Raw genomic sequence first — 27,958 nt, forward strand, 5'->3', positions numbered from 1 at the left:
GAAATTCCCTATTAGTATTATATTAAAATCAGTGGAGTTTTTGGCAGTCTTTTCAGTCCTCTCATCAAACTTCGAGAATACAATAACCGATTTCCAAAAATTTTAAACCGAAAAACCCATACTCTCTTTTAGAGTTCCATCGAAAACTTGATAAGCATAAAGATCAAAAACAGAGTCTATTATTTACTCTGTGAACAATGAAGAAACACGATCAATTAGAAACTGTTCTTAGCATTCATTTTTGAATCAAGTGAATTTTGTTTAGGAATGAACCTGAACTGTGGTTAAGTGAATGTTTCTATACAATTACCAGCTTTATTATCAAAGACTCCGAGGAATCTTAAATAAATTAAATAAAGCATAAAACTTTTTTACAGGTTGACACCCGCAGCAGAAGGCGCAACTCATTCATACCTTTCTCAACACCACTCTTGGGAGGAGGAGCAAACATAAACAAAAACAACAACAAACAATCTTCCGTATTTGTCACAAATCAGAGTAGCCCATACCCTAACCTCTCACAATACAACAAACCCCATAGCCAATATCTACCAATGCAACTTAAACAAAAACAACAAAAACAGGGTAAACAAAACCAAAAGTCTATGACTCACAAACAAACAACATCAACTTCATTTTTCCCTCATTCCGCATCGTCGTCAGCGTTGATTGGAACTTCCGGGACACCTCAAACGGACCGTAGGAATCCTCAATCACCACACGGGTCGCAACAATTCTTTCCAGTTTCTGGCACTTCCTCGCAGTCAAGGGGCGTTGATGGCACCTCATCTTTTAGCTCACAAAACAACGCCCCAAATATAGTACCATCATCGCATCTAACAATACAGGTAACTATTTGATAGTTTAAGATGTCACAAATATTTTGGAAAAGATGTCTTAACAGCAGTCATCCAGTCATAAATTATTCGTGAAGTATGATTTTCTGATACACATAAATGGCTACTCTTACGCGACAAAATTTGTCTTATGTTCCGCCTTAAAGTAAGCCTTATAAGATAATTTTGTCGTTTTTTGAGAGCTGGCTGGGTAGGAAAATCAATTTATATCACCCTAAATCAAAAATCACCTTAAAATGTTTGAAGACAGATGAAACAGTAGCAAAAAAAATGTAATTCACGAAAATGTCATTTTAATTATGCTGATGAAATCTGTGTTGAAAGGAACTTAAATAAACTGATAAGAAATGGCCAGATATTTCCCAAACTTCACTTTGACAGTATTTAGGTAATGTGCAAAAACATTTCAAGAAGTTACCATACCAAATTCGAAATTCACTACTTTTATTTTTTGGAAGACTATTCATTACTTGCAGACTGCTTCCACTCGAGTTGAGGATTATTTTAAAAATTGAGCAAGAATTAAGCGGATAGCCGCTGCAAAAACATCAATGGATAAATCTTACATAATTATCTGCTCAATGTGCTGTACTTATACAAATTTCATATGCAAGGACACCTTATCAAGACTAGTCGGATAAATATGTAAATTATTTCCACAGAAAATATTTATGTTTGGCGGTTGTCAGCACTTTTTTTTACAATTTTCCCAGTTTCATTACACAATTTTTAAACTTCCGATACCGAAATGATTGGAAATTTAAATTATGAACGCATCCAAAAAAACTGTCACGTGTCTTGTTGAAAATTTATCCTTGTTGAAAAGTGCTCAAAAATGAGTGGATAAAAATTCAAAGCACCTCGTTCTCAAAAAAATGGATGTAGCCATTTTAAAACCAAAACATTTGCGTTTATACCTGTTTCACGAACTTTCCAATTGAAAATAGGTTAAGATCTCTCAGTGTGTGCTGCTGTAATAGTGTTGAAATAGTTTGCAGTAAGGAATAGCGATAATCAGCAAAAAAAATTGAATCGAATTCATCGAGTTTGAATCGAATTCATCGACCTGTTGTCAATAATTTGAGGTGTTGGCTACCTCAGCATAAAAACTCACACCAGATATTGAAGCGTGACAGTTTGGTTTAAGAACCAAGTCTCATAGATAACCAGCTTTAGAAACACAGACTTCAAAGAAAACAATGTACGCTAACGCACAGCAACTCACTCTTATATTAGCCGAGATTATATCCCCCAAGATGTCAGGTTATTTAATCGAGAAACGGAAACAAAAGTGCTCTAAAAATAAAAGACTGGTTTTTATAGAAGATTTAACTTCTCCAGTGTTTAGAGAAATTTTTTCGTACTGCAACTTTTCGTTGACGATTTTTTGTCTGTCTATTTTACTTTTTGTCCTCAAAAACGAGATAAAAGAACTTAATGCCCGGATGATAAATGAATTTAATGCAATTCATTGAAACTGTTCAGAAAACATGAATTCATGGTGCGAAGGTCCGTTATTAGAGTTTGACTCCCTCCCACTTAGCACCCCTCACCACTCCACCTTCTGGTAGTAGCCCCGAACGCTCTACTCCCACTCGCACTCTCACCCCCCTCAATTGAGCTTATCTAGCCTAACTAAGCCGCAGCTATTTATTGAGAGCAGTTTTCTTGTCTATATTCGGTTATGTTTGAGTTTATGTTCGTCCGTTATATTTGTTTCTGACAAAGTTTTTAGTTGCCGTTACGGGGAGTTTTTTTATTAATTATTGTATTCATTTGTTTGTTCCAGTGTGTTCTTTGTCTTCCTCGGCCAAATTGACGTTTTGCCAAAAAAAGATAATTCGATAAAACTCTAGGACAATAAAGGCATTAGATTGTTTTGAAATTCTCTGAGAGCTTCATTAGTCTCTCATGTATGAAATTGAACAAAATTGCTAGAAAGGGATAAAGCGTTATCGCGAAAATAGTTTTTGAAATCTCCTATCACATAGCCCTTAATTAGTCTGGCCTTGCCCAGAACGACAAACTCACACAAAAGAGGAGTTAAGACAACAGAAACACTGAGGAGTGAAAACTATGGTCAGAGCTCGCAATATAAAAGTTTTCCAAATAAAGTCTAGCTAGTGTAAGTAGAAAAGACGTCAATGAAAAAAACTTTCGAGGCTCGGAAAAACTTTACTAGTAAAGCAGATAAGTAGTTCCTCTCCAATGGTTACTAAAATCTTTAAATACCTAAACATCATCAAGGTAAATTTTTAGTGAACAAAAATAGCTGAAAAAAAAGCTAAATGATAAAACATTTGAGGTTATCAGTGATGAATTTCTGATATATCTACTTTAACAAAAAAATAAACCTTAGATTTTAGGGCAATATTTTTTTTATAAAATGAGACCATTTAAATTCGACAATGAACGCAAGTCAGAGAATAGAAAAAACTGCAACAGCTTCGAAGGCACCCAAAACGCATTCAAACTAATCTCTTGATTAAACCATTGTTTGAAAGATGAAAGTAAGTGGATTCAGCAAACGCTATATTCTTTCTCGCTTTGATGTAAATTTCACTCAAGCAAACTGTAAACATAACTTGCATAGTTTTGCGTAAAATCTGCAGAAAGTGAAATTCACTTTTGCCTGAAGTGGGCTCTACTTAAAAAATTTTGCGAGTAAAGTCGACTTTTTGTAATTGAAAGCTTCATGTAAAAGAGTTCAAAATTGAGCGTATTTGAGGGATCTGTACTCGCTTACAGAACTAACAAACTAAATAGATGATGTAACGACACGATTAATGGAGCTGGACTTAATGACCCTGAAAAGCTTAAATGCAATTGCTTCTCAGCTTTCTGCCAACAAAATTCCCAAAAGTTTAAGCTAATTTTATGAAGCCGTAAAGCCCATTAAATGGCACTTTAATGGTTTATGCTTTCAATTTTTGTCGCCAGTAATGCAGAGCAGCTCACAGCCATTTATGTTATGATAAAAAAGCAATATTTAATGTTAATTTTTGCACTTGCAGGAATGATGATGAGATTAACATCATTAACATCAATATGCCCAAATTCAAACGGAAGTGACCAGACTTGCGCCAATCGAAAGTTCAACAACACCCATCTTCCATGATATGATCGCGTCGGCTTTGTCTCTTTTGTTCAACTTATCTTCCAGGAATAAAATAACTATAAGCACAGAAGGAGCGCCTCGCCAACTTTTAGCAAATAGTAATGCGCAAAGTATATTATCCGACTATTCCGATGATTTCTTTAGCCTTCAATTTGCGAAATAATTCTTCACGCGGCTTGCTCAGTTACCAGCTGGATATTTTGCAATAATTAACGTGGTTGAATCCAAGTTATTCTCACAAAATCAGATTACTTTTCTCACAGACAAAGAAAGCAAAACCCCGACCGGAAAAATGATTTAAAAAATGGCCATAATTGCAAAAGTTCTGCCATGGCGTCAATCTTTGGAGCAAATGCAGCGCTTACGTTGATTGGGCGACAATTCAGTGCATCAAATTCAGATATCCTTCATTGGGCTGAAAACAATTGACGCTAATAGCCACCCCCAAGCAGCTTTGAACCACTATTAACAGACTTGGAAGTAAAACTTTGCAGCATTTGTCATAACCAAAGGACTCGATTTAGAGTTAGCATTACAGTTGCACAAACGTAATAATTAGAAATTTTGATTTTTAGCAATTCATTTCCATATTTGGTAAAAATTTAAATTTATGTTCTCTAAAATTTTGGTTGCTTATAAGAGACCGAAAGCAGTTTAGTGTAAATTGAAATAATTCAGAGAATTGCCAAAACTCAGGACAAAACAGCTCCAGAGTGAACTTACATCTGATCAATCTGTTACATCTTAAAATTGCCTCTGACTCGACTGAAGCTGCCTCTCGATCGGAATAGCACAGAGAGAATTTCCAGTCACCACACAATTAAAGTAGAGGGAATTGTCTGCAATTAATCACCAAACATGCCCAGCAGATTGCCGGAAAATATCCACCATAACATTGATTGGATTTGTTTGAAAAAACAGAAAAAAAAGACTTTTGTACAAAAACAATTTTAATGCGCAAATTATTTTGATGTCATTTCTTAGTTGATTTATATTTTTTGATGAGAGGATACATGTTCTGGTATCAATATGAATAAGCATAAGAGATGGTTACTAACACTTACAAGAACAAGTTTTAAGTAGCAGGTATCAAAACTTGGGATTTTTGGGTTCTATTTTTGATTTTGCTTTTAATTGATTTTAGATTATTTTGCTGAGCATCTACTGCTTAAAAACACCGTAAGCAGATTCAGAAAAAGTAAAATTAGTCAAGAAAGATTTCACGCAAATTATCCAACAACCTATGAACTAAGGTAAAGCGAAGTAAAACTTTAATCAACGATGTAAAAACATAGCTAGAAGATTCTGGAACTGACTCGTAGTAGGTATTAACTAAGGCCCGAGCCAGCTACTCACTAAACAAAAATAACCTCTTACTCTATTACATCAATCATTATGAAACAATAACATAACTGATAAATTTTCGGGAAAATGGTCTTCAAAAAACGCGACTCCAAGACAACTATTGGCAAAATAAGATTTAAAATGATTTTCATTCAAAAATTGAATATGAACTGATAGAAAAAACAAGACAAACGGTATATAAGAAGAAAACCGAGGATAACGGTTATCTCAAATCTTGTTTTACAAAAATTCTTAAAATAGCTCCTTTCTGGAAAGCCCCCTTCAAAATTCTGTTGCTCCCGAAGTGACCCAAACAATTCTTTTCAGACATACTAAACAACAATGAAAAGAGGAAACCAAAAACCCGAACAAATCACAATCGTATATTATCTATTTCAACAAAAAACTGAAGCAATGGAGGAGGGAAGGTGATTTGAAGCAATTGGGTGCGGAGGAGTTGAAGCAAAGGTCAAATTTGTTGATAAACCATTTTGCCTGGACCTATTATAAACATAGCCGCCAGATTGCCGGAAAATAGCCGCGATAGACGCTTTTGGCCTTCCATGGAATCGAAACAACTAAAGAAATAAGATAGACAGATGGACCACCAGTCCTTTATTAAACCAATTTACCTTTTGGGTTAGATTCGAAGTGTCATTTTTATGAGACACGTATGCTCTATAAGGAAAAAGTCCTATTAGGGCTTTTTCAACTTTAATATTCTAAAAACGCAAGAATCTATACTCAAGATTTAAGGCATTTACGTTTGGCATTACTTGAATGCGAAATATGTATCACAACTAGCAAATGTTCATATAATTTAAAGTTCATTAAGTGATTTCAGAAGTCATTTTTTAGTGAGGTAGGTAACGCAATTGACCAAAAAGCAGAACGAATGACGTCACGTACACAAATTTTAACTGCAAAGCAGTAGAACTCACTAAAATTCTTTTCCAAGAAATCAGGTTGTAAGAATCATCGATGGAGACGACGAATTAAAAAAACATAGCAGGACAAGTCCTGAAATACGATTAAAAGAATTGCATGAAAAACTTAGAAGTACTCTACCTGACCAGCCGATCAATTGAACAATGCCAGCCAAAACTTTCATACTTATATCTATTATAAAAATATGTTCAAGACCATTTTTTGTCTCTGAAATCGTTCCAGGATTTTATCAGCAAGACCTGAAAAAAATTCATTGGCCCATGAAGATCGATTAACTCAGAAAATGACATAAAAATTTTTAAGATAAATCAATTGCAAATTTTAATGAAATGTTGTTTAAAATCGGGATATTATTGTCTTCAGAATAAATTCTGTCTCTCTAGAGGCTATCCAGCGACCCAATTCCTAGTAATAAAAAGATATTGGCGCATACAGATCAATAGGTAATTATTTTGGAAAAAAATTCAAAGTTCAAAAAAATTGTTCTTTTAAAAAGTTAAAAACCATTCAAATTCAAAGTTCAAAAAAAATTGTTCTTTTAAAAAGTTAAAAACCATTCCATTGCCTCCTAGCACCTATGTAATAACAAACTATCAAAACTTGGAGACGGTTAACTTGCCACTGAGGCAAGAAAAACTGAATAAAAGATAATTGTTTTCAAAAGACTTAAAACTTGCCAAATTTACCAAAAGATTTCCAAAACTCGGAATGTTAATTTGTTGAAAACAATTCTATTGACACAAACAATCATGCAGTCCCTTTTTTTATCAGATCCTGGAATAGGTTTGGTTTGCTGGCAATTGAGAATGAACAAATATCAAATTTTGATAAAAAAATTTTAGGAAAACTTAAAAAAATGCAGATTTTATCAAAAAATGCTAAATTGGAGACATTTAAATCTTGAAAACCGTTCCATTGTTACTAGAAACTTTGCAGTTCCCTATTATCAAACCTTGGAGGAGATTTCATGGCCCCTGAGGCTGAAAAACTCAATATGACAAAGATTTTCAAAAAAATTGAGAAAAATAGCAAAAATTAGTATCAATTTGCGTGTTTGTAGTACCAAATCATATAGCTCATAAAAAGTTTATAACAAGTATTTTTGTCTCGCAAAAGACCTTCATCATCCTTTAAATACTTCAACCTAAGACTAATCAAATGAAAAACTCAAAAAATCACAAAAAACATGAAAAATTGCACCATTATGAGTACAAAAAACAGAAATGACCTTTTAACCTTACATTGAGGACATCCTAGCAGCTCCACCATTCTAAGCACTTGAAGGGCTACTAAATCTCACTTTTCAGCGCCCCAATACAATTCAAATTCTTTGAATTGTAAAAAACTACGACGTCCCCAATAATAGCCGCTATCGCTTCGCGGCTATTAAATAAACAATACAACAACGTATTTAAAAGACAGAATATTTCTTGTGTTTTCTTAAAATCCAAATTCAATGGTTTTTCTCCCCTGCTGGGTTAAATTAACTTACACAGACGACAGAAAGGTTTACGTTTGTAGGAAAAAGGTCGATTTTCGTGCTTCTGGTGAATACAGAACAACTGGTATTAAATCAATTAACAGATCCACAAAGACAACAACAGTACAATCAAATTTAGGACCGCAAATACGCCCGATTCGCTTAGGACAAAATAAACTTAGGTAACCAACCTGTGGCTGGATTCCACGTTTGATAACTTACATTCTATAGGGTAACTTTAGAGCTCAAGATGACAGGGCCAGTAGACAAGTAGTGTAATGGGCTAAATTTGGAAGAGGGTATAAATGTGTGAGCAGTTTAGACCTTAAATTTTGCCTCCATACGATGAATTTCCTCCTCAGCAGATCGGAGAACAGTACACTAACGGTCGCTCAAATCTCTAAGAGAGCTGAATAAGAACTTAACTCTCTAAGACTTGACCAGTTTACACCATTTCGATTACGAAAAGGTCAAATTGGCCAGACAAAATCAATCCGGTAAAAATAAAAAAGACAATCACTAGGATACTGGTAACGCCACAGAGGCTCGTATAACTTGAAGCATAGAATAACATTGGTCAAACGCCACGCAACAGCTTGAACTATAATACAGTTTAAAAAAGAAAAGCAGATGCATAGTGAATAACAATTTTTACCAGTTTATCACCCTTAAACTTGATCAAGAAAAAAACGGCATAAAAGAAAAACAAGAAACACTCAAGCAATCCGAGAGGGGATAAGAGGGGCATTTTGAGAGCGGAGTGGGGGGCAAATGGGGGTGCGAAGGGGGGGGGGTAATTGGGGGGGGGGGGGGGGGGGGGGTAAAATTGCATAAAAAAGACCACAGGACTATTATAATTGCTAAATTTAGTTTGAAAGCAATTGAACAAAATATCAAGAAACAGATGAAATCCATACCAAGAAAGAAAGTTTTTTTTTCAACTAATTGCTGTGGTGTCTTAACTTTATGCGGAACACTGCAAATTAAGAATAGTCTCTATCTATTGTCTTAAAAGCATTTCATAACAATGAGATATCTTTAATCGACCTAACCTCAAAATCAAATAAACTTTTGAGAGATTTCTTCAGTTTAGTAACAATAATTTCACCAGAATTAACAGAAAATTTTTTATTTAAGATTTATTTAAAAAAAGCAGTCAGCGCACATAATTTAGTTTTAGAAAAAATTACATCTACGAAAACAATTCAATGGAAGTGAGCATGTACATATGGTTGCATTGAAAAAGAAGAGAAAAACAACCTGAAGAACATGCTGAACGGTTGCTTAAACCAAAAACATTGACAGGTAACGAATCCACAGATCCAACCAAAAAACGTACAACTGATAATAGCTGTAAATATTGCCGCGGTTAATATTAAAACTAGAATACAAATGAATTATCCAAAATAATTTACCATTCTATTTGAAGCACTGTAAAATTGCAAGCGCACGACCACTTTCCTCTTGGGAGTGTTAGACGAGAGGGGGTTCAAATCGCCAGGCAGAGGAGGTTGGACGGGGCGTATTGGGGGCGGTGAGGGAGTGCAGGGGGGAGTGATCGAGGGGATCAATCTCAAAACAGTTTAATTGAATCCCATAGTAAAACGTAAGGTGGGAAGCCAGTTAATGGCCTCCGGGCTTAAACTGTTTATCTCGTTTTGATGAAAACCTGAAATGGTCAGACAAAACTTTGGTCAAGCGAAAAATTGCTTTAAAAAAGACCACAGGACTAATGCAACTGCTACAAACTTCGTTTGAGAGCAAATGAGTACCAAAATATTCAAGGGTAAATTTGATTCATTTAAGTGTAATCGTATTTCCCATGCTAATACATACAAAAAGAGCCAATTTCGTGCTTTTCAGTGATTTCCGCGATTTTACCAATAAGGCAATTAAAGGGAAGCCACAAGTTCTTAGCTCAAAAATAACGTTTCAGTTCACAATACACCGCGCACAATAATTGTGTGCCAAAGGATTTAGCGTAAGTTTGTGAAATTTTAACACAACTACTGGGTACATACAAATTGAGACGACACAATTAGATTTACTTCAATGTTTATGATTATAAAAATTTGCATAGAAATTGATGCCTTCACCCCGCTTAGAGGGCATATATTTTCATGCCCCCCCCGGCGCACGAGCTCTTCTCTACATAGTAACGTTCTATATATAAATCGTAACTGTGGAGCAGAAAACCCTGGGGCCCAAGCAATAGATCCCAATGCACCTATGCCGAAAAATTTGCACCACTACTATAACACAGATAGAAGCAACAAATATTATGGTATATTTTCAATTCATGTAGAATTTTTATCGATTGTTTATTAATGTGGTAAAAAATCCGACACTTCAATCTTATAGCAGTAAACGAAAATCTTTTTCAAGAGAAAAAACAAAAGAAACATAATAGACTATCGTCGGGCGAGTTGCTCACAAACAACCGGCTAGTGATCGGTTTCGGTAGTATCCAGCTGCCGCTTAGGGATGCTAGCATTAGGGGGTGGCCAGTGTGTGTGGGGTCAAGCGATGGGGGGCGGGGGGTCAAGCTACGGGGGTAGGGTTGCGAAGGCTAGATGAGAGGGGGTTCAAAACGACATGCGGAGGATGGTAGACAATGGGAGTGTTGAGGGGTGGGGGTAATGGGAGCTGATGGTGAGTTTTGGGCATAGGAATGCAATCTGCGCATTGTGGTGGGTGTTAGAGGAGGAGGGGTCTAAGCCTAATGAATTCAAAATTGCCATCAACATGCAGTTCTGCCTCCTGGCAGCTTTGCTGAACCGTAGACTCAGCGCTTAAGACTCAAAAACTTTAGCTCAAACTTAATGCTCTTACGTTTTACCAGTGCACTCAAGCCAACGAAAGAACATTCTAGAACAAATAACGGACAAGCGCATATTTTGAACAATACACTTAAACAATACACGTTTACAATATTTACTTCAAACTTCGTTCGAGAGCAATTGAGCAGACCTTATCGCTTGTATTTGTTTTATACATCTCTACGGCTTTGCTACAGCTCAGGAATTCAAAAAAGTGATGAAATAAGAATTAAATTGAAAATTGACTTTAGAGGAGACGGGATTGTGGGAGAAAAAGGGGACTGATTCGGCACAAAATGACCTAGGAATAATTAGAACAAGAGAAAGTGGATATTCTGCCATATTCATTGTTTCTCATCAGTTCCTGTAATTTAAGTTTGTAAAATAATTTGGCGATTGATTGATTGAACACGTAGCGCGTCATATCAAAGCACATTTAGATGCTCAGTATTTCGATATTAAACTTAACATTCAAATTTCTCTTAATGGTTGAGCATTTCTTCGTACGACTCTAAAAATTTCAACGCATGGATGAGAAACAAGTTTTCCAAACCAAATTACTATAATCTAAACGTTCTCTTGTTCACTAACATCATAATCTATGTCAAAATGCCGGCTGATAATGTCCAGCTATGGACTGACCAGCACTATATAAATCAATCAGCAAGGCGTAGCTCTTTAATTTATTATTAACAAACAGCCTGTTTCTCCATAAAGTAATGGACTGACAAATGAGCATCAAACTGTTCATGTATACAACACACTATTGGAGACTGTAATTTCAGTTACATCTTATGAATGCATGAAAAGATCGCTAATAAATCTCAAATCCAATAAAGGACTCAAAAAAGCTGAGAAAAACATCTGCTACTCTATTTCTTTGATTCTTTTTAATACAAAGTTCAGAAAACGATATAACCTATTTCATTTGTTACGAAAGATTGAAAATTGTTACGTATGTTTAACATTAACGCATATTTAAAGATCACAAGATTGCTTCCTCAGTTCAAGCAAAACTTGATTCGATGATAGATTGATTAATCAGCTTTATTAAGAGCTCAAAATCACTTAATTCTCTGAAATTACCGGTCAAATAAAAAACCCAAAGTTATGCTGCATCCATTACTACAACATTACTACACTATGGTAATGATAATCAATAGATAAATTTGTTAAGGATCTATTTCCGTTCATCTCCGATGGCGATACGGAAAACATTTTTCCTAATATAAATTACTTGAATTACTTTTTTGAAGACCTTGTCTTTCCCACTAAAATCTCGTTACATGTTCACTAAAATTTTTGCGAAAAGGAGGCAGTTCTGAACTGTCCTCTGCTGAGGTGATTAAGTTAGGATGAATGGAAACAGATCCAGAACTATAAGGCGGCGATCTATTGTGTTCGAGCACAACTCTCACCCTAGAGCTTAAGCGTATTACTCTAAACAGTTTACGCATAAAAAGAAGACCAAGAAATGTCAGAGTCGCTAAAAGTGAGGTCGCAAACAGAATAGATCTAGTAATAAGAATAGGTATTGGCGGTGATGGTTTTGTCTCTATTTATTAAGTGAATCAGCTGCTGCTTTTGATTCTAGTAAACAAAGAGTAGAATAGCAATGGCTACAAAAATAGAGCACCCAACATTGAGAGGAGAAAAATCAATCTGAATCGGAGAATTCATTACGAAAAGAGAGAAAAGGTAGAAGTAGCCGCGTCAATAAGCCACGGTCAAAATTGGTCTCTTATGAAGATAGGTGATAATCAGAAGAGAACTGTAACACCCTAACTGCACCTGGGTTGACCTGTCTACACAATCATATCCATGCACCATTCACGGTTCCATACAAAAACTTTTTATGTCACCTTGCAATGGTTTACATGACGCTACATCTTGAAATTTCTCGTACGAGTCCCAATCCCCTACATGACCAATTAAATAAACCGCAAAGAAAAAAACTTTTATTAGAACGAAGAGTACCAACTGTCACATTTTTGTGACAGTCTTAATTTTCGTCAGGATGGTGTGGCTATAAAGCTTCTATGCACCGATTGCATCGCCTTTGTATTGGCAAAGAAATATAGAACTTTCAAGAGAGTTTCTGGCAACCGAGAATTGTACGTGGTGGTGGTCATCCCGGGGCAATACACGAGCATATGGCTACAATTAAATACTTTGCGCGATAGCTCCCTCCCCACTCAACCTTCATGTCTAAATTTGTACCTTCAGAGCATTCAAACTTCTTCAAGCGGAAGGGTGCTATAACGCAGCTATCTAAGTCGCAATCAGCAGTTAATAAATCGATAATCGCAGAGAAGTTTTGAGGGCAGTGAAAGTTTAGCTTGCATGGGCACAATTATCATAAATTTTTGGACAACTAAAAGTTACAAATAATTTTTTCAGCAGATTTTTCCAGTACTGCTCACATTTTCGATTCGGGTAAAGTACCTAATGGTTTACATTGCCGGAAACAAACGTCACGGTGGATTCTGAAACGTACACAGTGCAGATTTTTAATTTTTTGCGCCCATGTAAGCGTTCAAACAAAGCCCTTAGAGACTATTTTGCTTGTTTGGGTCGAGGTATGGAAGGGATGTTACTCACTAATCGATTAATAATTTATAAAAACTATTTAGATTTATTTGCTATCAACTAACAATGCAAAATAAGAGATAGGGCGAAGCAATCGGAGGAGAGGGGTGCACGAAGGAGTTACTTCTTTCCCGAACCCTTAATCTACTCAACCCAATTGCATACTCGATATATATGCATTAACAAAATTACGAATAGTCTTATCCTTGCAACTCAACAAATTGCCTAGCAGCTTTCGAAAGCAGAAAAAGTTGTTCGGAAAAGTAAGCGATAGGATTGCAAAATTCAAGTCATCGATAACTTAGAGGGTTTCCGGTTGATATTGTAAGATAGGTTGAAAAGGGGAGAAAGAGAGGAGGGGGGTTACAATCTTAAGATGCAATCAATAAATCCAATCCATTACAAAACGAAATACAATTTAATAATTCAGTTTTCAACAATCAGCTTTTAACGCTGAGAGTAGTTTTTTAAATGAGCTAAGAGAAGACTACACCAGGCGACTTCAAAGGTGACGGCGACTGCACTGGATATAAGATCAGCTTTGAGACCCTGACTTGGAGTTGGTCAAAGACACAAGCTGTCTGTCAAGATGCACAATGTGTTCATGTCTCCAATAGCTCCTTTTTTATATCACACTGAACTGAGGCTGTTTTTCTAGACTCACTCTTATATCTACTCTATTCTACCACCAGCTACCATCTGTTGCTGCGATATGGAGTTACCTAAAAACAACAAAGAAAAATTAATTACTCTCGCTCAAACAATTCAGATCAATAAATATAAATAACTTGACAAACTTGAAGAGCATTTCAATTATTCAGAAATCAGCCGTGACTTCAATTGGATGAAGGTTTCTGTAAATACTGCTATATTTGCTAACGATTTAAAAATCACTTCACAATTTTTAGGCGCAAGTGAACTCGATTTACATTTTCCAAGAAATCGGACCGAAAAATAATGTAGCGTTAAAATACAGTTCGACCATTAAAATTGATTATCAAGAAATATAGCTGAAAATGAAGAGGCGACAACTTACAGCATTGACCAAAAAAAGGTAGCAAGAAATGATCGGGCCTCTTCATAAAGAGCTAGATCTTCCAGGTCTGGCAATCTGTTTTATTTTTTTCCTCATGTGTGCGTCTGTTTGAGTTTCATTTTAATTCTCAAGTTTGATACTTCGAAAAAAATAGTTGTTCTTTTTATAGTAACAACTTAATTTTTTAACCTAATATTTGTGATATTTATTTGAAAATAAATTTGATTAATTTCGGGGACGTACTTCTATTTTTAATTAGTTCGTATTTTTATTAATAGCCACCGTCATCTACTCAAAACATAAACCGACTAATGCCGGAATAATTGCTCTTGAACCACATGCGAGGCAATTCAATTCAGGGGCTGTAGCCCAGATAAATTTTTCTTTAAGAGTACAAAAGAAGTTTACCACGCCTGGATTCGAACCATTGACCTTCCGCTCCCTGACCAGAAGCACTGCCCACTCGGCTATCAAGGGCTTCTTTTTAAGCTGCAATCGATGTTATTTTAGCAAGAAGCTTTACTTCGGAGTGAGAGCAATAGAGATCACTCAAAATGAAGAACGAAAGCGTGAAAAAGTGTCACTTGAGAAGTCAAAGAATGTTTTAACGCAAAATGGTAAAGCGAAAAATTTGCATAAAAAAGACCAACACGTTTGCAATAATTGCTACGTTCAAGAGCAACTAAATATCTATTATATATATGCAATCAATTTATTAAATGTAATTACATTTTGTTTTTACTCAAGCCACCATTTTGATTTACAGTTTGCTTCAGTTTTCTAAGTAATTTAACTGAATACAGCTGAAAAATTTAACGCAATTTTTTTTGAAACAGTCAAGGTCAAAAGAATGAAACCAGAAGAAATGGGAAAAATATACATTAAGACTCATTGCGTCAAGTTATCAAATTTTCGTTAAAATGATCTATTATTATTAGCAAACTGGTTTTCAGCATTAAATTTTTGCCCAATGATGTGAGCACAATTGTAAACTATATCTTGTTATCTTAACATTAATTTCTCTAATTATGAAGCTATTACCATTCAGAGTTTCAGATTTTTCCTTGTCAAGATGTCATATTGGTTCAGCAATATTATTCAAACTTGAGGAGTAAAAAAAGCGAAAAACGAGCAGGTTGCAGTGGTAACCCTTTTTCAAACTCCTTTCAAGTGGAGTGGGAAACCGGTAAAAACGATTTTCACTTTTTGAGAGCAAATTGATTTCAAACTTTGGCATTGTCTAATGATTTTGTGCACAAACGCAAACAGGTCTCATCGAAGATTGTTCTTTGAAAACGAATAATTTTTGAATGCTGTATAATCAATCCATTCAGCTTTGACAAAAATCAAGTAATTGCGCTAACTTTGGAAAAAGTTTTTGTTGTTTTGACACCTAGTATCATTGAAGACAGATCCCATTGGTTCTGTAATGGATCTGTAATTGGATCCTATTTTATCCAATTTGATCTGTATTTATAAATAATAGCTTTAAGGAATTTTCAAGAACAGTAATAAAAAACAATTGATTTTTTTATAAAAAATTAATTGTTATTGAAGTCATTTTTTGAAACTGTCCTTTATTCTCAGTATTAACAGGTTTTGTTGGTTACCAAATAGATCAAAAACTGGGCTCCTTAAATTCATATTATCCGTTCTAACTGACACTTCCCATTAAAATAATTGTTTTTTTAAAATTGCCAGTTTCTTATGTTCTTTTACTGTTTAGTCTCATCATTGACCAGTCTTATTTGCTCTTTAATTATGCCAATGATTTCATTTTACTGCTAGAAGTTTAATTGCTTTATCAAAGTTTTGATTGCTGCCTACATTTGTTAATTTTGCTACGCAGTCCCTTGTTTTAATAAACTTCTTGTTTTAATAACAAGTTCTCTATCGGTGGAGAGTGTGATAGTTGTTGAGTTTTAAAAATGATGATCTGAAGAAGCTGATTGCCCGGTCATTGGTTTGTTCAATTCTTATTCGGGATTTGTCCTGCTATGTGTTTTCATTCGCGCGAGTGGTTTTTGGTCACGCAACATTTTTTTCAATCTCAAAATGAATTCTGCCGCCTTAATTTGAGGTGTTTATGTTAACTCTGGGTTACTCAAAAGAACTGAAAATTAATTGTGGGATGCTTTCAGAAACAATCCTTTTGGATTACAAACCAGAGAATTTATTTTAATTAAAAACCTTTTCTAGTATCATTAGGTATAGTTTTTCTCCGTGGCATTAAGAAAATATTCCTCTAACAAGCAACGGCCGTTATTTTATGGCAACATCCCAGCCATTTTGTTCATTCAGGCCCGTTTGACAAAGATTGATCTTTACTGAATGAAATATTTGGGTTGGAAGTTGTAATTGCACAGCAAACCGCAATTCGCCTTGTTGAAGTTTGTTCGAGCATCTGTCGAATGAGTTTAACCAAACTTCATCATAAGATCTGGATTGTGACACCGATACGGCCGGAGCAGAAGTATAACTTACAGAAGTAAAAAAAATTAATTCTTAAAGATCAGCTGAGATCACGCTAAAATCAAGCGGCCAAGCTTAAAGAAGTCACTCAAAAAGACAAATCACTCAAATATTCTGGAACAAAACGGTCAAGCAAAAAGTTGTCATTTAAAATCGTACACGTTTAAAAAATTGCGTCAGATACGTTCGAAAACCATCTTTGCGCAATTGTGACTATTTTCACGAACTGAATTAAGCCGTACAAAATTTTGAAGGCGAGCAAATTTCGATTACGCAGTACAAGATTAAAATGGTGAAGTCAAATTGCCGAGACAAAATCAGATAAAAATTTACACAACACAAGACAAGCGTGACTGAAACGATTGCAACAAACTTTTGAGCGAACTTTTTTCAAAAATTAACTCTGCTTCGCAAATGATTTTTTTCCTCAAATTCCTTTTTCAAGTTTTCAAGCTGAAAATACCCCAAACCAAGCAAACTGATCTCAATTATCTTAAATGGAAAGCCACGAAGAACTTCAAAAGTTATGCTTTACACGTTCTACGAAATTTTCAATTGCCTCAAACTATACTAACAATTTTATATCGAGGCAACTTATATTTGAAGAACAAGTCAAGAACAACTTATATTTGAAACAAAACGTCAAGCTAAGAAAACTGAACTAATATAAGGAGTTTAAAAATGATGACATTAAAATTGGGACATTACCATTTTACCGTTTTAGTTGCTCTTTTCAAACATCAAAACAGCTCAAATATTACTCAAACTTCGAAAGAAGAAATTCTATTATTTTTTTACATTCCAGTGGAACTGCTCTTCGTCATTTTTACAATCGATCAGCTGATTTGATTTAATTCGTGACATTCACATACAATGTAATTGAAAGAAACACAAAATTCAAAAACTGGCCACATTTTGAAGCATTTTTAGAGTAAGACTATATATTTTAACAAAAATTGTGACGCAGCAATTTCTGAAGCACCAGGCAAAACAACTCCTGGTAGAAGGCACAACCTTATGTTTTCGATACATAAAAGCAAGCCTTTGCATTGTTGATCAACAATTATTTTAAATCGCTTAATACAAATTAACAATGATTAAAACTACTAACCTGGGAGAAATTGCTCTAAAATGATTTATTTGCGATTTATTCTTTCCAATCAAACGTACTTGAATGAAAATTTATATAAACATATATTATACGGCGACATTCGGTTAATGTGCGTTTGCACATAATGTTCTGATCGCTCTCCATTCATTAACCTCTGAAATAAAAAATTAAGAAAGTTTTAATAAAGGTTTTAGGCGTTTCAAAATTGGCATGATTTTCTAAAAAATTTAAGAAAACTATTTGAAGGAACAGTATTAGACGCAATCTCGAACTGTTCAACAAACTTTTTGAAAGGTTGTCGTAACAGTACATATCAGAAGCAACACTTTTACATAACAATTTTAAGTGATTGAAAATTTCAATAGAAAAATTCTCTTAGATTTGAACTTTCGAACTAAAAATTCTCTAAATAAAAAAAACTGCAGTTCAAAACAAATCGGCAGAGTTAAATTGCACACCAGCCCACCACTCCTCCTTATCTAAATACAACGAGCCGTCATATCTCCTTAACTATACTGCCGTTTTCAAAACTCCATCATTTGAACAAGAAACGATGTTCTAACAAAAAATTATAAACATGAACAAATTGGAACTTAACATGACATGCAGGTAAAACTCGGGATAAAAAGATTTTTACAAAAGTATAAATAAGACTTTCAAAAAAGAAAATAACATGTTGTTTCGATTCTGTTGTTTTGACAATGAACGAAGTCATTATATTGCCTGAATAATTCGAACAACACCAAAAATCTGTTAATTTGAAACTGGGTGACTTGCATAAAACAAACGAGAGAAAACACTAAATGAGAAAAAAAAACATGAGGACACCTGAACAGCTAAATAATTTAGTTGAAATTGCATAATCGAATGAGCAAAAAGCAGATTAGGAGTGATTTTGACGTATTTTAACATAACAAAATCTTGACGACGAAAAAAACAGCAGACAAGTCCTGAACTACAATCAAAAGGATTAAATTATTAAAGGAACCGACAACTTATAATTTTAAAGCCACATCCGACAGACAGTCAGATATAGCCCCTGACCCTATATGCGCAAAGTTGACCAAAATTTGAAAACGTGACCGACTAGCATCGCGCGAATTGCAAATCTCAATTCGGAAGTTGGAGGGTAGATGCGGGCAGAGGAGGTCCAAACAATAAAAAACAACCGTCCTTCACACAGCAAAATTATGTCTCCCGAAAACAGTTTAAGAATCGCACACTTAGAGACCAGTTAGGCATACAACAAAAGTCACTCGAAAAGTCAAAACTGTCAAGCAAAAATTTTGTATAAAAAAGACACACACGTTTACAATAATTGCTGTGAACTTCGTTCAAGAGCAATTAAAAGCTACCTTTGAGAGCAATTAAACATAACATAGAGGCAAAAAATTCAAAGGTTTCTTTTGAAAAGATGTTTTCGACTTATATGTATTTGGCATTTTGGTTGTTTTTGGTTCTGCTGTTTTGACCATGACTGAAATCAGAGAATTGTTTAAACATTTCGCACAACAAAAGTTTGTTCAGTTGATACCGTGAAACAAAAAAGAGTTAGATATTCATGCTGATTAGCACAAAACGAACAAGAAAAAACGCTGATTGAAATAATATGGCAAGACAATACCTGAACTATCAGCTAAATGATTGAAAACAAAAACCAAAGACCTGACTATTAACATTATAGAAAAAACAAATTGATTTACTTAAAAACTATCTGCGATTCAACAAAGCAATTGATCCTACATACCAGAAAAATGAAGGAAAAACATTCAAGAAGGGAACACAAAAAAAAGTGGCTGAATTTCAAAAAAACGAGTACTTTATTATAACAATAGGTAATCAAATCTATCGACCGGCCTAGTTCTCTTTCGGATTGGCAGTATTAAGAGATACATTGTTAGGAACTCAGGGACCAGCGCTGGGGGTCCCAATTCCCGAAATTCAAATAGGAGGGTAAATGCGTGCGGGAGGACGTTCAAATGAAAAACAGCCCTTCACACCATAAAAATATGTCTCCTCAAAACAATTTGGGCGAGTCGATATTTAAGAGACTAGTACGGCGCAAAGCTAAGAGAGATGCTTAGCAACTAAATACTCTCCGGGCTTTACCTTTTTTTATCCCCTTTTGTCTCGAGTCATTAGGAACTCCGAGACGAACGCTGAATTTTTCAACTGCCAAATGTCCGGTTGCAGTGTTGATGCGGGGATTAGTTTCAAATAAAATAAAGAACCGCCCTTCACACCAGAAATGACTGTCTCATCAAAAAATTTTAAGTGAATCGCACACTTAAGAAACCAGTTACACATACGGCTCTAAAGAGCTGCTCAGCAACGTTTTATTCTCCTGGCTTTACATGTTTATCCCTGACGATAAGTTTGAAATTTAAGAGGAAAAATCGCATCAAACAGACGACGGTGGGACTAAAATAACTGCTTAAAATAACATAACCGACTAAACGTCAAAAGAATTGCTTTCGAACGACTAGTGGCAGCTCTAATCAATTGCAGCCTGCTCCAGTCGGGGGAGGGGGGTCTAAAATACCACTGTTAAGATTTAACGTGAAAGATGGCACCAGTTTCGGCGCACTTTTCATTTGACTTTTAGTGCTAAAGTGCCGCCTATTGAGTTCAGCTGCTTCAAAGTGTGATTGACAGAGATTTTTAGATCACGCGAAACGCAAAAAGTCAAGAGCGTAAAAGTCACTCGAAAAGTCAAAACTGTCCAGCAAAAATTTTGTATAAAAAAGACACACACGTTTACAATAATTGCTGTGAACTTCGTTCAAGAGCAATTAAAAGCTACCTTTGAGAGCAATTAAACATAACATAGAGGCAAAAAATTCAAAGGTTTCTCTTGAAAAGATGTTTTCGACTTATAAGTATTTGGCATTTTGGTTGTTTTTAGTTCTGCTGTTTTGACCATGACTGAAATCAGAGAATTGTTTAAACATTTCGCACAACAAAAGTTTGTTCAGTTGATACCGTGAAAAAAAAGAGTTAGTTATTCATGCTGACTAGCACAAAACGAACAAGAAAAAACGCTGATTGAAATAATATGGCAAGACAATACCTGAACTATCAGCTAAATGATTGAAAACAAAAACCAAAGACCTGACTATTAACAATATAAAAAAACAAATTGATTTACTAAAAAAACTATCTGCAATTCAACAAAGCAATTGATCCTACATACCATAAAAGTGAAGGAAAAACATTCAAGAAGGGAACACAAAAGAAATGCGGCTGAATTTCAAAAAACGAGTACTTTATTAACATAGCTGGCAGATTGCCAGAAAATAGCCGCAATAGATTCGTAGATCGGTAGTCTAAAAAAAACAGTAAAAAAGACAGACCAAAAAAATTAGTCTTTTCATTGAAGGCTGATCTGTTATATTTTGATTAAAAATCTGTATAAGTTATTGCTGCCTCTATTAGCTGATCTCAAATAACCTTCATTTAGAGTGACACACACCCATTTGACCTTATCTCTTTGAATTAAAGTAAATAAAAGTCAATTTCAAAGAGAGGAAGTCATTTTTGAGAGTGAGGTAAGTCAAGTGTGACCAAAAAATTAATCACGCGCATGAACAAAAAAAACTCGCTCTCCACTAAGAGCGAAAAATGACGTCACACATGCAATTCAGGTAAATTGCATGAACGAATGAACAAAAGGTGGCTGTGACGTCATATGGTCGTAACAAAAATCATGACGACGAAATAAAAAAAAACCAAGAGAAGGCCAATAATAGCGCCAGCTATCGCTGTGCGGCTATTAATAATAATAGGTAATCAGATCTATCGACTGGCCTAGTTCTCTTTCGGATTGGCAGTATTAAGAGATACATTATTAGGAACTCAGGGACCAGCGCTGGGGGTCCCAATTCCCGAAATTCAAATAGGAGGGTAAATGCGTGCGGGAGGACGTTCAAATGAAAAACAGCCCTTCACACCATAAAAATATGTCTCCTCAAAACAATTTGGGCGAGTCGATATTTAAGAGACTAGTACGGCGCAAAGCTAAGAGAGATGCTTAGCAACTAAATACTCTCCGGGCTTTACCTTTTTTTATCCCCTTTTGTCTCGAGTCATTAGGAACTCCGAGACGAACGCTGAATTTTTCAACTGCCAAATGTCCGGTTGCAGTGTTGATGCGGGGATTAGTTTCAAATAAAATAAAGAACCGCCCTTCACACCAGAAATGACTGTCTCATCAAAAAATTTTAAGTGAATCGCACACTTAAGAAACCAGTTACACATACGGCTCTAAAGAGCTGCTCAGCAACGTTTTATTCTCCTGGCTTTACATGTTTATCCCTGACGATAAGTTTGAAATTTAAGAGGAAAAATCGCATCAAACAGACGACGGTGGGACTAAAATAACTGCTTAAAATAACATAACCGACTAAACGTCAAAAGAATTGCTTTCGAACGACTAGTGGCAGCTCTAATCAATTGCAGCCTGCTCCAGTCGGGGGAGGGGGGTCTAAAATACCACTGTTAAGATTTAACGTGAAAGATGGCACCAGTTTCGGCGCACTTTTCATTTGACTTTTAGTGCTAAAGTGCCGCCTATTGAGTTCAGCTGCTTCAAAGTGTGATTGACAGAGATTTTTAGATCACGCGAAACGCAAAAAGTCAAGAGCGTAAAAGTCACTCGAAAAGTCAAAACTGTCCAGCAAAAATTTTGTATAAAAAAGACACACACGTTTACAATAATTGCTGTGAACTTCGTTCAAGAGCAATTAAAAGCTACCTTTGAGAGCAATTAAACATAACATAGAGGCAAAAAATTCAAAGGTTTCTCTTGAAAAGATGTTTTCGACTTATAAGTATTTGGCATTTTGGTTGTTTTTAGTTCTGCTGTTTTGACCATGACTGAAATCAGAGAATTGTTTAAACATTTCGCACAACAAAAGTTTGTTCAGTTGATACCGTGAAAAAAAAGAGTTAGTTATTCATGCTGACTAGCACAAAACGAACAAGAAAAAACGCTCATTGAAAAACATGACAAGACAATACTTAACAGTTAAATAACATCAGACAAGAACTAACAGGTAAATCATTGAAAAAGACCTGACTATTAACATTAAAAAAACTATCATTTACTAAATAAAGTTATCTGCGATTCAACGAAGATTATACATACATTACAAGGCTCATACAATTTTTCATCAACGCACCTAGGAAACGAAGGAGCAAAAAGAAAAAACTGCTGCAAAATCAACATTTACAAATACGTAAAAACTAGCTATCATTTGAAGACAAATGCAACTTCTTATTAGAAATCGCATGCACGCGTTTACAGTTTTACTCCACCTTAAGGAAGCCTGGAAAGATCACATTTAAACGTCGTATTTTTGCGCCTCGGTGGGTCTAAATTAACCATCATTGTTTGATATCTATGTGAGCTCCTGAAAAGATTTTCAAAATCTGTTCCGCCGGGCTTTCAAAAAAGACAGCATACCCATAGATGAAATGTGAAATAAGATCTCCCAAATTTAAATTGGCCAGTTATTGACCAACGTCTCTATTAAACTCAATCGACATGCTTTCCATGAAAATAAGTCGTAGAAAAGAACAAAATTAGCAAAACCAGGCGAACTTTTATCTACATCTCTCGTCTAAATTTTGGAGGCCCAAAGCTGTCACTCTCGTTTATTAAGAAAAATTCCTTCAGCGTTTTCAGAGCAGCGTTTATGAGAAATTTGGACAAAGTGAGCACACAAGGCTGTTTTGCCCATAATTTTTCTATTATAGCTCAATTGTCAAAAATCGGCGAATTTTGCATAGACAGTCAAGCGAATTAATTCAACTCGCACTAAGAAATACTGTTATGGTTCGAAATTCGAACATTTTTAGACAAAATAGAACAAAAGTTTCGACAAATTAATGAAAATTTCAAAATAACGAAAATAAGATGTTTGTAACCTCGATAACCTATTGATTGCAATTGTAAAGGATTGCAGGATTTTTGTGAAACAAAAATTGAAAACAAACTGAATAAAGCCGAACTAACAAATTGATCTCGGACAGGCGACACAATTGAATTCAGAGGGGACTGTAGCCTAGATAGATTCTTAAGGGTGCAACAAATTGTGACCAACGAGGGGTCCGAACACCCTACCTCCGGCGTAATAAACTAAGTATTTACTCCTCTGCTATGATGCCTTAGTGTTAGGTTATCTTACAATCGCTGTTCTAGCAACCGACCATTTCTGAAAAAGAGCAATTTAGGCCACGCAGAAGTCGAGCATGAAAAGGCACACGAGAAGCGAAATCGAAAGTGTTCTAGAATAAAACTCTCAAGCAAGAGCGATAAAACTCTCCTTTGCACGAAAGACACGTTTACAATAACTGCTTCAAATTTCGTTCGAGTGCAATTAATCGGCAATTTATTATAATAAGGCTTACAATTGAGTTTCATTTTATAGAAACCTCTTGAACACATTATAAATGGAGATGAAGCCTAAAATCGGAGCCAAAACTGCTGAACGTCAAAAATGCAAGGAATTTTATTTGAATTTTCTAAAAAACAAAACCACTGTTTCATATCAGTTTGATAGCTAGTGAAGCTGTGCGAAGCCCTCGTTGACGCTTGTGTGAGCACGTTTTAGAGCAGAACTCATTAAGAGCAGAACTCTTTAGAGCAGAAAAATCATTAAAATTTTAAACCCTGATAAATTCTCGAATAACACAGTAATCAGAAATCCTCTCACTAAAATACTGCATGCTCGACGGGCTTTCTATTGATACTATTCATACCTCTCTACTTCACATACGGCAATTAGCAAAAACTGACGGTTCAAACCAAGTTCCACATAGGTCACAGCTACAGCCGCTAGTGCCTTCATTAAACGTGGTATTCATTACTTAAATCAACATTTGCGATGAAAATCGAAAACAACCGACTAACGGCGGGAGAATTAACTTCAAACGCCCGGCGAGGAGTTGGCCTCCGTAATTGCCAGCTGAGGCTTAGTGATGCTAGGGCATTAGGGCGTGCGCGAATTAGATTGGGGTGAGCTTATTGGGGGGGGGGTCTTAGGAAGGGGGTAAAAATCTTAATAAAAGAACTGTCCTTCACACCATAAAATTATGACTCCTCAAAACAATTTGGGCGAGTCGATACTTGAGACTAGTACGGCGCAAAGCTAAGAGAGATGTTTAGCAACTGAATACTCTCCGGGCTTTACCTTTTTTATCCCTTTTTGTCTCGGAGTCACTAGGAACTCCGAGACGAACGCTGGATTTTTCAACTGCCAAATGTCCGGTTGCAGTGTTGATGCGGGGATTAGTTTCAAATAAAATAAAGAACCGCCCTTCACACCAGAAAATAAGGTCTCATCGAAAAAGTAGAAGTGAATCGCACACTTACGAAACCAGTTAGGCATACGGCTCTAAAGAGCTGCTCAGCAACGTTCTATTCTTCTGGCTTTACATGTTTATCCCTGACGATAACTTTGAAATGTAAGAGGAAAATTCGCACCAAACAGACGACGGCGGGACTAATATAACTGCTTAAAATAACATAACAGACTAGATGTCAGAAGAATTGCTTTCGAAACCAGTGGCAGCCCTGATCAATTGCAGCCTGCTCCAGTTGGGGGGAGGGGGGTCCAAAATACCACCGTTAAGATTTAACGTGAAAAATGGCACCAGTTTTGGCGCACTTTTCATTTGACTTTTAGTGCTAAAGTGCCGCCTATTGAGTTCAGCTGCTTCAAAGTGTGATTGACAGAGATTTTTAGATCACGCGAAACGCAAAAAGTCAAGAGCGTAAAAGTCACTCGAAAAGTCAAAACTGTCAAGCAAAAATTTTGTATAAAAAAGACACACACGTTTACAATAATTGCTATGAACTTCGTTCAAGAGCAATTAATAACTGCTTTTGAGAGCAATGAAACATAACATAGAGGCAAAAAATTCAAAGGTTTCTTTTGAAAAGATGTTTGCGACTTATATGTATTTGGCATTTTGGTTGTTTTTAATTCTGCTGTTTTGACCATGACTGAAATTCACTGTATTGTTTAAATAATTCGAACAACAACAACAAAAGTCTGTTCACTTGAATCCGTGAACAAGATAGTTAGATATCCTTGTTGACTAGCATAGAACGAACAAGAAAAAACGCTCATTGAAAAACATGACAAGACAATACTTAACAGTTAAATAACATCAGACAAGAACTAACAGGTAAATCATTGAAAAAGACCTGACTATTAACATTAAAAAAACTATCATTTACTAAATAAATTTATCTGCGATTCAACGAAGATTATACATACATTACAAGGCTCATACAATTTTTCATCAACGCACCTAGGAAACGAAGGAGCAAAAAGAAAAAACTGCTGCAAAATCAACATTTACAAATACGTAAAAACTAGCTATCATTTGAAGACAAATGCAACTTCTTATTAGAAATCGCATGCACGCGTTTACAGTTTTACTCCACCTTAAGGAAGCCTGGAAAGATCACACTTAAACGTCGTATTTTTGCGCCTCGGTGGGTCTAAATTAACCATCATTGTTTGATATCTATGTGAGCTCCTGAAAAGATTTTCAAAATCTGTTCCGCCGGGCTTTCAAAAAAGACAGCATACCCATAGATGAAATGTGAAATAAGATCTCCCAAATTTAAATTGGCCAGTTATTGACCAACGTCTCTATTAAACTCAATCGACATGCTTTCCATGAAAATAAGTCGTAGAAAAGAACAAAATTAGCAAAACCAGGCGAACTTTTATCTACATCTCTCGTCTAAATTTTGGAGGCCCAAAGCTGTCACTCTCGTTTATTAAGAAAAATTCCTTCAGCGTTTTCAGAGCAGCGTTTATGAGAAATTTGGACAAAGTGAGCACACAAGGCTGTTTTGCCCATAATTTTTCTATTATAGCTCAATTGTCAAAAATCGGCGAATTTTGCATAGACAGTCAAGCGAATTAATTCAACTCGCACTAAGAAATACTGTTATGGTTCGAAATTCGAACATTTTTAGACAAAATAGAACAAAAGTTTCGACAAATTAAAGAAAATTTCAAAATAACGAAAATAAGATGTTTGTAACCTCGATAACCTATTGATTGCAATTGTAAAGGATTGCAGGATTTTTGTGAAACAAAAATTGAAAACAAACTGAATAAAGCCGAACTAACAAATTGATCTCGGACAGGCGACACAATTGAATTCAGAGGGGACTGTAGCCTAGATAGATTCTTAAGGGTGCAACAAATTGTGACCAACGAGGGGTCCGAACACCCTACCTCCGGCGTAATAAACTAAGTATTTAATCCTCTGCTATGATGCCTTAGTGTTAGGTTATCTTACAATCGCTGTTCTAGCAACCGACCATTTCTGAGCAATTTAGGCTACGCAGAAGTCGAGCATGAAAAGGCACACGAGAAGCGAAATCGAAAGTGTTCTAGAATAAAACTCTCAAGCAAGAGCGATAAAACTCTCTTTTGCATGAAAGACACGTTTACAATAACTGCTTCAAATTTCGTTCGAGTGCAATTAATCGGCAATTTATTATAATAAGGCTTACAATTGAGTTTCATTTTATAGAAACCTCTTGAACACATTATAAATGGAGATGAAGCCTAAAATCGGAGCCAAAACTGCTGAACGTCAAAAATGCAAGGAATTTTATTTGAATTTTCTAAAAAACAAAACCACTGTTTCATATCAGTTTGATAGCTAGTGAAGCTGTGCGAAGCCCTCGTTGACGCTTGTGTGAGCACGTTTTAGAGCAGAACTCATTAAGAGCAGAACTCTTTAGAGCAGAAAAATCATTAAAATTTTAAACCCTGATAAATTCTCGAATAACACAGTAATCAGAAATCCTCTCACTAAAATACTGCATGCTCGACGGGCTTTCTATTGATACTCTTCATACCTCTCTACTTCACATACGGCAATTAGCAAAAAGCAAAAACTGACGGTTCAAACCAAGTTCCACATAGGTCACAGCTACAGCCGCTAGTGCCTTCATTAAACGTGGTATTCATTACTTAAATCAACATTTGCGATGAAAATCGAAAACAACCGACTAAGGCGGGCGAATTAACTTCAAACGCCCGGCGAGGAGTTGGCTTCCGTAATTGCCAGCTGAGGCTTAGTGATGCTAGGGCATTAGGGCGTGCGCGAATTAGGTTGGGGTGAGCTTATTGGGGGGGGGGGGGGGG

General features: G+C 35.7%; 2 protein-coding genes across 6 annotated transcripts in view; one reads left to right on the forward strand and one right to left on the reverse strand.

Annotated features, from left to right (window-relative positions):
* LOC142346203 (uncharacterized) overlaps positions 1 to 4,598 on the forward strand; it is a 139,137-nt gene extending 134,539 nt beyond the window's left edge. Inside the window, exons 20-21 of the mRNA XM_075398714.1 lie at positions 378 to 848; positions 3,872 to 4,598. Coding sequence (XP_075254829.1) covers positions 378 to 848; positions 3,872 to 3,877 — 477 coding nt within the window. The 3' untranslated portion in view covers positions 3,878 to 4,598. The remainder of the gene's footprint in view (positions 1 to 377; positions 849 to 3,871) is intronic.
* Positions 4,599 to 13,352: 8,754 nt separating this feature from the next.
* LOC142345760 (tyrosine-protein kinase STK-like) overlaps positions 13,353 to 27,958 on the reverse strand; it is an 88,192-nt gene continuing 73,586 nt past the window's right edge. For 2 of the 5 annotated variants that reach the window (XM_075398067.1, XM_075398065.1), the window contains one exon: positions 13,354 to 13,877. In XM_075398067.1, the coding sequence (XP_075254182.1) occupies positions 13,874 to 13,877 (4 nt within the window). In that variant the 3' untranslated portion in view covers positions 13,354 to 13,873. Of the gene's footprint in view, positions 13,878 to 17,371; positions 17,393 to 17,774; positions 17,790 to 27,958 lie in introns of all 5 variants that reach the window. The other 3 variants (XM_075398064.1, XM_075398068.1, XM_075398066.1) reach the window with 3 other exon arrangements.

Source organism: Convolutriloba macropyga, chromosome 9, assembly GCF_964194025.1.
Source record: "Convolutriloba macropyga chromosome 9, txConMacr16.3, whole genome shotgun sequence".
In the NCBI taxonomy this organism is placed as follows: domain Eukaryota; kingdom Metazoa; phylum Xenacoelomorpha; order Acoela; family Convolutidae; genus Convolutriloba; species Convolutriloba macropyga.